At 44.0% G+C, this 11478-nt stretch overlaps 1 protein-coding gene across 1 annotated transcript in view; it reads right to left on the bottom strand.

The window, feature by feature from the left end:
- Positions 1 to 261: 261 nt before the first annotated feature.
- The window catches only part of gli2a (GLI family zinc finger 2a), an 86315-nt gene continuing 75098 nt past the window's right edge, over positions 262 to 11478 (bottom strand). The window contains exons 10-14 of the mRNA XM_019892049.1: positions 9816 to 9965; positions 8428 to 8592; positions 7923 to 8204; positions 4843 to 5209; positions 262 to 4758 (exon numbers count right to left, since the gene is read on the bottom strand). Coding sequence (XP_019747608.1) covers positions 2504 to 4758; positions 4843 to 5209; positions 7923 to 8204; positions 8428 to 8592; positions 9816 to 9965 — 3219 coding nt within the window. The 3' untranslated portion in view covers positions 262 to 2503. The remainder of the gene's footprint in view (positions 4759 to 4842; positions 5210 to 7922; positions 8205 to 8427; positions 8593 to 9815; positions 9966 to 11478) is intronic.

Below are 11478 nucleotides of genomic sequence, written 5' to 3'. Positions count from 1 at the left end.
TATATATATATATATATAATTTATATCTATAGCTCTCTCTCTCTAAAATATATATTATTATATGTCGAACATAAATTGAAGACTCGAAATTGTCCTTGGGAGTGAGTGTGAGTGGTTGGATGTCTTGTGCCCTCCGTGCAACCAGTCAAGGGTGGAACCTGCCTCTCGCCCAAAACTAGATTCCAGTTTACCTGCGGCCCTTGTAAGGATCAGCTTTATTAAAAACTGGATGGAGAGACATGACACGAGATTTTGCCATTACACAGAGAAAAGGTCATAGTTTATTTGAAATGTACAAAGGCTATATACACTGTCACACAAAGCCAAACAAACTTGTAAAAGTATGTACTGCGGTAGTACATACACAAACACTTTTGAAAGCTACATAGAAATAAAGGGAACAAATACAAAACTTGGGATTTTGCCGAGCGAGTATGCCAACAACGGGATTCTGAATATCAAAGTCTGTCCCTTCCTGAATTTGCCATTCTGCAGTTCATCCATAGCCCAGGGGAAGAATGGATTGGAGCAAAAAAGCTGGTGGGGGTGATGTTATGAATGTGTTAATTAGAGTTGGATCCCATTAGGAACACACAGAGGTACTCGTATATTCTTTTAGAGAATTTTCTTCATCACACACAGGGGTCCAAATTCCTTGATAGACCAAAGCATACCCTTGTCCATTTCACTCGTTTACCCTTGTGGATTTGACACCATGGAGAGTTCATGCCTCTGATCCAGAAGGGCATCCTCAAAAGTTCAGATCATGATCTAAAAAGCAAAGTTAGTGGTCCCCGACGTTAGTTTCAAATGCTTGACCATGATTCTATACCTCTCATGTCATGAGGTCAATTGGTTGCCGGGCATACTGGTTACCTTTGTGGCATGATAAATGTATGGATAAGTCATAACACATTACAATTTCAAAAGCTTTTCACATAACTTGAAGGCAGTACCATTACAGTAATACTGTATACAAAAAAAAATTGTTCTTTACCCAGTTCAACCATCTGTTTGAGCCGGAACTGTGATTACATGCTCATACTCAATATCCTTAGCAAGACAATGTGAAATGCTTTCAGTGCACCTCTATATACAGTCTATGTATTTGTGTAACGTGTGTAGGGTGGAACTCGATCAAAACGTCTAATTACAGGGTTTGTAAAGAACCAATCTTAAAACACGTGTCCTAAAAATCAGTTCAATACATAACAGTACAAAAAAAAACAAGTACAAAAAGATCCCTGGACAGAAGTGAATAGACTAAAAAAATAAGTGCCATTTTAGGACAGTTGAAAATGGTTGGTGACCCCTTGGTCTATAGTCATTCATTTTTGCGCGTGAATTTGTGAGTTTGTCTGATGTTGACGTTACTGAAGCGAATCATTTGCTTCAAATATGTACAAGGACTGCCAGCGCTAACACCTCGGGTGGTTTTGTGCTCATTGCTACATGCTTTGCGTCTACATGGCCGCAGATCTGAAAAAAAAAGAAAAAAAAACCCACAAACAAAACTGATGCGCCAGCACGCTTTAAGAGCCCGGTTTTGCACCGTGCTTATGCAGTAACCGTGAGGGTGGGGGCAACGTTCCCATCAGTTTTTACAAGGTTCGTTTTTTGCAAATGTTACAGCATGTGCTATTTATACAGAATATAAAAAAATAGACCAAAAAAAATGACCTATGAAAGGTTATATCCAGTTCCTTAGTTGAAATCGTATGGCATTGTGTGCAACATTATTCTGCACAACGTGTAGGCATCCTTTTCATTTTGGTTTTTGTGACTTCCACACGCATTAAATGTGCTGACACGTTGCCCCCACTGATGGTGGCGCACGCAGCTTAAAGAGGCACGTCGTACCTACCTATATCGATGCAACCGGATGGTTGAATTACTTCATTGGGATGCAAACTCCTTTGCCTGTCTCCAATCAATCATCGCATTCTATTCCTCTATTTTGCTAGCTATGAGATGAGCTCTAACGTGTCTGTGTAATGGGTGTACCGTGAAATTCTGACAAAGATTCTGCATTGTTTGGAATGCCAACTGCTATTAGTACGTAATTTGTTTTAATGCATTAATTTATTTGTAATTAATTAATTGGAATTTCCCTTGTTAAAGTCCCAACCCGAATAGAAACGCGCGCGCACGCACGCACACACACACACACACACACACACACACACACACATTTATATATATTTATAAACAAACATCTGTGGATGCCCGGGTCCACCAGTACTCCATCGACGCCAGTACTCCATCGATGCCCGCAGCCCACTGGTGTCTGTGTGTTTGGATGAATTAAGCCTTTCCATTGCCTACTAGACTCTTGACAAATCCAACTTGATAGAAATACATTATAACAACATTATCATACTGATATACTGTAGACAGTGACAATAAAACACGTAAAATGGCCACCCATTCATTGTTCAGTCAGTGCTTTGTCTAGTCCATGTGTTCCTGATGTGTGAATTATTGAGGCTGAATGTCTTTGGTCCTAACTAATCATATTGAGGAACTTACTTTCTTCAGCCAGTGCTGTGAGCATTGAGCTCATGTCACCAATGGCCATGTTGCCAATTCCAGCTGGTACGGATGCAAGTGTAACAGAATTGCGAGGGGTGGTGAGACGAGATGAATTCTGGGAGAGGCTTTGCAAAAGGCCAGGACTCAGAGTGCCTGACATCAGGCTGGAGTGATCCCCATCGTCTAACATGGAGTCAAAATCAATTTGGGTGTGTTCTGCAGCACCATTTCTACTTGTGGAAGAATCCACTGTACTGCTGGAGACCTGGTCGACTCCTGGTGAAGCCATGTTGCTTGCCGCCATGTTGTTATTGGCAGGGGTATGGTTGACATTGGGGGACACGGTAGCATCAAAGGTGGAAGGAGTTTGTTCAAAAAAATGAACTTCACCCGTGTAGAACATTGCAGAGTTGGAATTCTCCGAGTTGTGTCGTAGGTTCGCGGATCCATTGGGTCTTTTTGGACTTGCCTCTGACGTATCGTTACGCATACCGGGGCTCGCATCAGACAACTTAGGTATTCTGTTCAATTGCATCATACCGGAACCGGGATGCTGTCTGCCACTTGGCTTGGGCTCTACTGGTGGTCTTGGTGGTAACATTGCACTGGTACCACGATGTACATTGCTGTGCTGGGATGACATATTATGGTGCTGTTGCTGATAAACCACATGGTTGACATGAGAATATTCATCAGCCTGTGTCCTTCCTCTATAACTTTGCAGTCCTTGATCGATCACAATGTTCCGAGTTGGTCTCCCATTATTGCTTGCAGAAGTAGAATTTTGAACTGTGTCTTGACTAAACCCTTGTAGGGAACTTTGATCACTACATTTCAAACTGGTGCATTGTCTCTGCTGAAGATGAGGGTTGTTCACCCTTCTGCTGTTGTGGTTTGCATAGCCCTGCTTAAACATATTCTGACTCGCAGGTACAACCTGCTGGTTGCTGCCAAGGCCTTGGCCTTGGGCTTGGAAGGAACCAAAATTGTTCCTCTGTGGAACGACGGCTAGGTTCCCTCGAAGAGAATGTTGCTGTTTCGAGAGGTTCGTTACGGTATCCACAGTCCCTGAACTCACCTCATTCCACTGAACTGGCATATTATTCTTACTCATATGGGATGATGCTGAGAAAGGCTGTTGGGAGTCACAATGATCCAAATCCTGAGCAGACTGCATCATGCAGGCATCAACCAAGGGACCCCTTCTCTGGGAATAATATGAAGATGTTTGATAGCCCTGAGACTGGTTATTGAATTGGTAGTTCCCTTGTCCCAAGTTGTGAACTTGGGTGCCAGGGTTTTGTGACCTCAGGTATTGCACCATGTCATCTGGAAGAACTATATCATCCTCCGTACCCTGTTCAGCCCCAGTCCCCATCCCATCTACAGCCATGTTCTCCATAGCTACATTCTCTGAAATGCTTGGTGGTCTCGGGGTAAATGGGTAGCGCTGAAGGTTGCCATCAGAACGAGTGTAACCATGCAATGCCAATCCTTGGGGACATTCCGATGAATTGTTCATGCTGTTCATACTGTTATAGCGCTGCACGGCAGAAAGAGCCAGAGGGTCAAAGGTGGGACGACGCACTGGGTCACTGGCCCGTCGTGGAAGACTGTTTGGTACCTCATGGGGCATCATGCTGTAGTTACCATATCCGATATCACTGCGTCGCCTGGGCACAGTTCCAGAGGGTGGCTGGTGGTACTGGTGCATTGAATATTCCTGAGAGTCACTATAGAGGGCCATGCGGGTCCTAAGGCTCATTCTCTCCATATTGGGTAGGGGCGTAGGTGGCGCTCCACCAATGGCAGCGGCATATTTTGCTTTGAGACGATAATGCTGAGCTGGAGTCAGACTTAGTAGGCTCGGGAGATTTCCTCCCCCTGCTCCACCACCACTACCACCTCCGCATTGGCTAGCTTCACTGGAGCGTCGGGACATATCAGTGGAGATTGGGTCATAGGAGTCCGCCGAGCTGATATTGTTATGGCGGTTGGCATCAAATTGGGATGCCTCACTGGAACGTCGGCTGGAGTAGCAAGGTGAGATGCCGGAGGAGCGCCGACTCATGGTGTATGCTGAGCTGATCGTGCTAGTTGTGCTATTACGCCGATCGTTCAGCTGGTTCAGCAGAGTGACTTCACACAAAGGCTGATCTCCCAATCGCTGACCGTTGTGTAAACTGTTTAGGTTACTTGTTAGGGTGGAGTTTTCCAAAAGGGAACCTGTAGTTGCAACGGAAATGATTAACGGACTTCATCGTTACATCTTGAATGAATGTTAATCAAGACATCAGAGTTTGCACTTACTAGCTGCAGGTATCGGGGGCAGCTTTGTGTTGTTGCGTTGGCCCTGTGGGGGTTGTGGTGCTGTATTCACCCATGGGCAGGAGTCTCTCACTGTCTTCAGTCTTTCTTTCTTGATAGTCTCCATTTTTATGGTAACTGCGCCACTATGACCCACCGCTTTCCTCAGCTGAAGTCCCAACCCTGCCTGTTGCCCACTAGCAGGAACAGTCGAGTCAACCATAGGACACTCTTCCTGCGCACTCAGGTCCCCGAAGCTGCCCCCACTGTGCATGGCCATCTCTACCCCACTGTCGTTGTTGTTGGTGCTGCTGAGAGGTGATGGCTGACTGCTACATGATGAGTGACCACCAGGGCTGGACTGATACATCTAGTGAGTGAGAGCAAGGAAGAAATGTATGTCAATAAATTATACAAACCAGAATATAACCCAACTTTGGTGGTACAATTAAGACACAGACAACGGTGTCCACTGATGGTACATAATGTAGCACATATGGCAACTACTTGGCGGCCATAGTGTGAGTGTGAATGACTGTTTGTCTATACTGTATGTGCCCTTGGATCTCACCAATCTAGCTTGTACAACATTTTGTATCCCAGGATATATAATATGTATCCGACTAAAGTATTAATCTAAAATAAATCACATGACATATCAGTTTCAGTTACCTTTTTTCAATTTGTTCCTAAAATACATTATTTTTATAGAACATGCAATACAACACATGAAACACAAATATCCAGTGAGCAAATATATACCACTCAAAATTGTCATGATTCTGTTTGTGATCAACAGGTGGCACTGTAGGGTTCTCCCTGCAGCTGCACACCTGGTGGTCGTTATGTGATTAGTACCGGTCGTATAAAAGGACTCCCGGCACGACCGCTCAGTGTCGGGTCATTGTTGCTGTTCGTTGGCTGCTGTCATGTTTGTTTCAGTCATGTTTAGGTCAATGTTATGTTTTATCTTCAGTCATGATTTTTTTGTTTGATACTTTGGATTTGTTTTGTTGTTAGGACTTTGTTTGTTTAGGATTTAGTTTTCTGTGTTTTAATACAATCTTTCAAGTACACCCTGTTCCTCCCTCCTGCCTGCTTTTTGGGGTACACCACCACCACGCTACGTGACAAAAATATCCAGTCGTTAGTGACGGGAAAATGAAGCCTCATGAAGCAATGAGGCTTTACATCCAATTGGTTCGTTCCTGGGCCGAAGCATCATGAGGCTTTATTTGTGCTACTGCGCCATCATGTGGAAAATAAATGTCATGACAGACAGTGATTAAAATGATACCATGGATTTGATGTAGAGAGGAGGGGGGGTTTGTGGTAACAAATTAAAGCCTGTCTTTTGTCACGAAATCTAAGTTAAACAAGTCTGTATAATTATTTACATCTTTTAAACATGTATTTCTGTTTCTGCAGAGGGGACATTAACCGACAATTTTCCATCATTGACGGATTTTTTTTTTAAGAGTGGACGGGGTAAATTTAAGGCTGTCCATCATTTTGATGGGTTGAAAATTGGGCCATTCACCACAGCAGCAGTACGTCCTTAAAAATCGAGTGCGGCACTTGAAGATAAGCAGCGAGACAAAGAACAATGACGGCTGGATCATAGAGACATGAAGGAGTTCTTTGAATTGTCATTGCGAGTGTTTCGTACAGTACATGTTGTGATGAGGCCACTTCTGTTTTTTTGGCGAACCCCGGTCTTCTCGTGGCCAAAACTATTAACGGCCTCGTAACGAACAAAAAAAAAGTCAGCGAGAGAGAACCCAGACTCGACCCGCGGGCTCGGGCGGCCCGATCTTATCTCGAGTCAGTGTCACCTGTCAGCTCATTGTCGTCCCGGTGCGCCGTTTTATTTCGAATCACCCGCGAAACTATTTGTTGGCGGTGATGTCGGAATCCCGTCTCACGAAGCTTCGGGCGGAGCAACGCGCGTTCCGAGGCATTGGGCGTGGCCACAAGCGAAATCGACACATGCCTCGAAGCGCGCTTCGCAGATTTTCTTCCGGTTTACTCGGCACACGCATCGGAGCCTCGGCACAGTCGGGCACATCACTACCAGTCGTACAACCACTTTTCAAGGAATGCAGTCGAGTGTAAAGAATTAATATACAAATGTGCTTCAAGTAATTCTCCAAGTGTGCCTGGCATTTAACCAGAAATTGAGAAACAACATTTTGTCATGTTACAAAGGCCTTGCTTTCCAAGATTGTGGTGTCTCACTCTGAGGACTAAGGGGCACCACATAAGAGAGGTTTGTTGATAAGAGACAAGTACGAAACTAGAATGATCCTGGAGAATACTACACTAATCGAATCCAACTGTTTGAAAGAGGTAGCCCAGACGTTGACTGCTGGCCAAACCCAAACAAACTGTTACCATTCGGATGGATTACTCTATTAGAGCCATGAATGCTAAACTTCGACCTCTGCACTATGAGGTCAACACGCTAACCACTCGCCCACTGGGCCACCTATTATAATTCATATATATGCAAATCAGTGTTATGGCCCAAACAAAGTAGCGTTAAGTGATTTTCCTAACAGTTCTATTGGCAGCTCTGGTATCCAATTATCTTCCTTCACAGAAGAAACAAAACGCACAAGTGCAGTCACTGACTGTCGTTGTGATCCTACCAAAACATTTGAATATAAACACTGTTGTCATTATGTTTTTTTTTTGGTGATAACTGCTTCATGCAGGTGTCCAAATTAAAAAGTAGCAGTTTTGTAAATATGCCACGTTGTTTAAAATGCAACAAGATCGATGGTGTGGTACATGAGGAGGCATTAACTCCTGCCGTTTGGTTGAGTCACAAGACAGAGAAAACGTTAAGAGTGCTCACCTCAGTGATGACTATCCATTACGGCGGTTTTAAGGGAAAGAGAAAAGAATGTTCAAGCCAAAACGAAAAATCTGACTTGAGGATGCAGATAACTGTCAGCCAAATTTATAACCAAAGCGTCATGTTAGTAAATGGGCAAGCAGAGAGACACAAGTCATGCAAGTACAGTATTCAATCAAGTTAGAATGACAATGACAACTTGAAGAGTACAATCGCGACTCACAATGGAATTCTCAGTCTTGATTGATTTGACTTGGAGGCAGTCTTCCACGTTTCTTGTGGTGCCTTTGGCATCGCCCCTCTCATCCACACCTCCTGTGCTGTTCTTCGAATGGAACTCATTCTCGCCATTGTCTTTGGGCGGTTGAAGTCCTCGAGGAGCGTCGCTTCGCTGCTTCTTGGTGACATGAGCCTCCGGGCCGTGAACAGTCTTAACATGCTTTCTGAGAGAGCTGGGGTCTGTGTAGCGCTTGGTACAACCCGCAATCTTACATACATATGGTTTCTGTGGAGAGAAATCGCACACAGTTTCGTTTAACGGAATTGCACTTTGGCATCACGCAGACAAGAAACATAAGCAGATAATTAAAAAAGAATAGACACATTTGGTTGACATAACTCATGACCCTAACACAAATAAGACAAATGTTCAGGTTGACAAGAGTTGCCAAAGTATGGTTGTAACATGCACGTGCACGCTGTACTCTCCATGAAGCTGCTTGACATACCTCATTAGAATGTGTGCGATTCTGGTGCTTGGCCCGATCTGAAGCATTTGAGAAAGCCTTGTTGCAGCCTTCATGCTCACACACGTAGGGCTTTTCCCCAGTGTGGGACCTCAGGTGGGTCTTGAGGTTCTCGAGGCGGGAGTAAGCTTTTACACAGCCCTCAAACTGCAAATAGACAGAAAGCCACAGTGTCACACGACTGAGAACGACTGCCAAAGGGATCCATCCAACCCATTCCCTCCACCGCTTATCCCGTTCAGGGTCACAGGGTGCTGGAGCCTATCCCAGCTTGACTTTGGGCCAAAGGTAGACTACCCCCTGAATTGACTGCCACTTAGCTGCAGGGCACATAAAGAGACAGCCAACCATTCAGAGTAGACTCACATTCATACCGTCACTGAATGGGAAGTGAATCTGCCCCAAAGTCACTTGTCATTGATGGTGTTGAGTTTATTCATGGGAGGAAACCGGAATACCCGGAGAAAACCCATGCAGGCACGAGGAGAACACGCAAACTCCATACAGGAAGGCCGGAGTTGGAATCGAACACTGCATCCCTGCACTGTGAGGCCAACGTGCTGTCCAATCAACCACCAGGCCGCCCTCAAATAGCCTCTTCAATGTTTTGCTTTTTTTTAAATTGAAGATTGTGGAAATTGTAGAACTCGAAGAAAGCGACAATTTCTCACGTGCGCACTCCGAGAGAGAGTGTGTCGTGTTTTTTTATTTGCACCACAAAAAAAACACTCGCGCCAAACGAAGCCCGCCGAAAGTAAGTTTCCATAGAAACAAGCAGACTAAAATGGCGGTCCTTAAAGGGACTGCAATTATTTCTACCCCGTTACCAAATAATCGTGAACTCTCTGACAAGCATATGAACATTGCATTCACACATTTGCAGTTGGTGGTGAATTATGTACATAGAAGTCACTACAAGATTTTCTTTAAAAATAAGAAGTTGCGTTGTTAATGAGACCATGCAAATAATAAATCGTGCTCCAAATCGTCAGCATTCTCTCAATGAGGAATTAGGGACATATCTTCATAATGACCCCCACACCGTCAATACGTGTTCTCAATTCAAGTCATCTCTAAAAATATTTTCCAAAGAGAACACGGAAATGCTTGCAATCAGGTAAACAGGCCTTTGATGCATAAATAATGTGCTTCAAGCCTCCATGATTTAAAGGCTTTATTCAATCCATAACAACAGCTTTTTTCATGTTTTGTGAAAGGGTTTAATAAACGCTCATTAATAAAACTTATCTTGTACATTCAGTTGTTTATTATCAGCAAATTCATGGATTTTGAGAATACAGAATACCAAGAGTTAGCTCACTTGGATTTCGCAGTGTCCTGTCAGGAATCTCGGGATAATTTGTACTTACTGTGCATTTGTGTGGCTTTTCGCCCGTGTGCCTCCTCATGTGGACCACCAGCATATACTGGGCCTTGAAGGGCTTTTGCTCCCGTGAACACTCCACCCACCGACACACAAACTCCTTCTTTTCACCATGGATGTGGTCATTGTTGATGTGCTGAAGGGACAATTCAAGTCACAATGAGGCACATGTGCGCTCACGGGTCCCGATCCGTGGCTTGACGACAAAAATGAGTCATCAAATTCTTGTCTTTTCCTACAAGCATGCGTATAATCATGACACACATTGTGAGTAATGCTGCCATAAATAATCTCTGGCAGGCATTGTGCCTCTGTCAACACTGAAAAAAAAACAACTATAAAAACATTGTCTGTTTGTACAGGCCGTCTGCAAGCTTGTGAGAAATGGGGACTTCCTTGGTCAAGGGTTGGTGACCAGCTTGTATTTGCTCTCCGTGTATCTTCCTCGAACTCACCTGTTTATGGCTAGATAGATGTTATTTATTAAAATATTTTAACTTATATTTCAGAAAAAGAGTTTTACTTGTCGCCGCTTTGTCGCAAGGTCAATCTGCTTTGTTGTGCGCAGGTGTGTGGAGATGAATTTTGGACGGAGGAACACGTGTGTAGTTCAACAGAGACCTCTATTTTCAGGTTGCACCACACCTCCTTTATGTGGGGGCTTCTTGAAACAACATTATTTTTGGTGAGGCAGTAGCCAGTGCTTACAGGTGGACTTCAAGCCCCCGAGTGCTTTAAAAGATGTGGTCAAGACATTTGGGAGGGATAAATCCCAATTCCACCCAAAAGTGTGTCAGGTTGAGAGAATTTGCAATCTCATTCAAAACTGAGGCAGCAGTTGGCCACATATTGTCTCAAACCTTACATTCTTTGCTGGTTTGATAATTTAACACTAGCAAACTGTAGCAGGTTGCGTCAGGAGTTGGGCCAAACGTTCTTGACTTGTGGAGATGAAAGCCCAAGTCTTCTCATTCACAATCTGTGAGTCTTACACATGCCTCCTGACCAGTGCTCTAAGGTGACTGACCTTCAATCACAAAATGGAAAGCGTATTAAAATGTCCTTCAAGAAATGGGGCAACACAGGTTTTCTAAACCCCGGAACTGCTGGCATGATGATAGATTTATGAGTGGCCCTCTGGGCTTCAGGAGTAGGGAGTGTTGCTGAGAGAGAGGTTATGGGTCAGGGGACTGACGGGGTGAGTGTCAGGGGCACACAGCTGCAAGGCTTGTGCCAAATTTGGCCAGAGCAGGAAGCCTCATTAACGCTGAGCGTGCCAATTCAACAGGAAAGGATCAGTGGCGAAGGATCAGTGGCTGGTCAGTTTTCAGATCAGACTCCGTCAACATGAATTTAACGAGTTATTTGAACCTTTAACTTGAAAGTACTTAAACAACAAACAAACTGATGAGGCGATAAAAGTTGTCTCGAGAAATAAGCTATCAATGAAATTGATCAATGAAAACAATACACTGGGTATTTAATAAATTATGGCTGAATTCAGAATGCCAACATTTTTAACACATCCATATCCAGAGATGAAAGTGGACTTTTCTGAAAATTACGAAAAAAAAAAATAAATAAATGTGTGTGTGTGTGTGTGTGTGTGTGTGTACACACATGTGTGTGTGTACACACACACACACACA

Source organism: Hippocampus comes, unplaced genomic scaffold (genome assembly GCF_001891065.2).
Source record: "Hippocampus comes isolate QL1 unplaced genomic scaffold, H_comes_QL1_v1.1 scaffold310, whole genome shotgun sequence".
Taxonomy (NCBI): Eukaryota; Metazoa; Chordata; class Actinopteri; order Syngnathiformes; family Syngnathidae; genus Hippocampus; species Hippocampus comes.
This window is presented reverse-complemented; position numbering and strand designations above follow the sequence as displayed.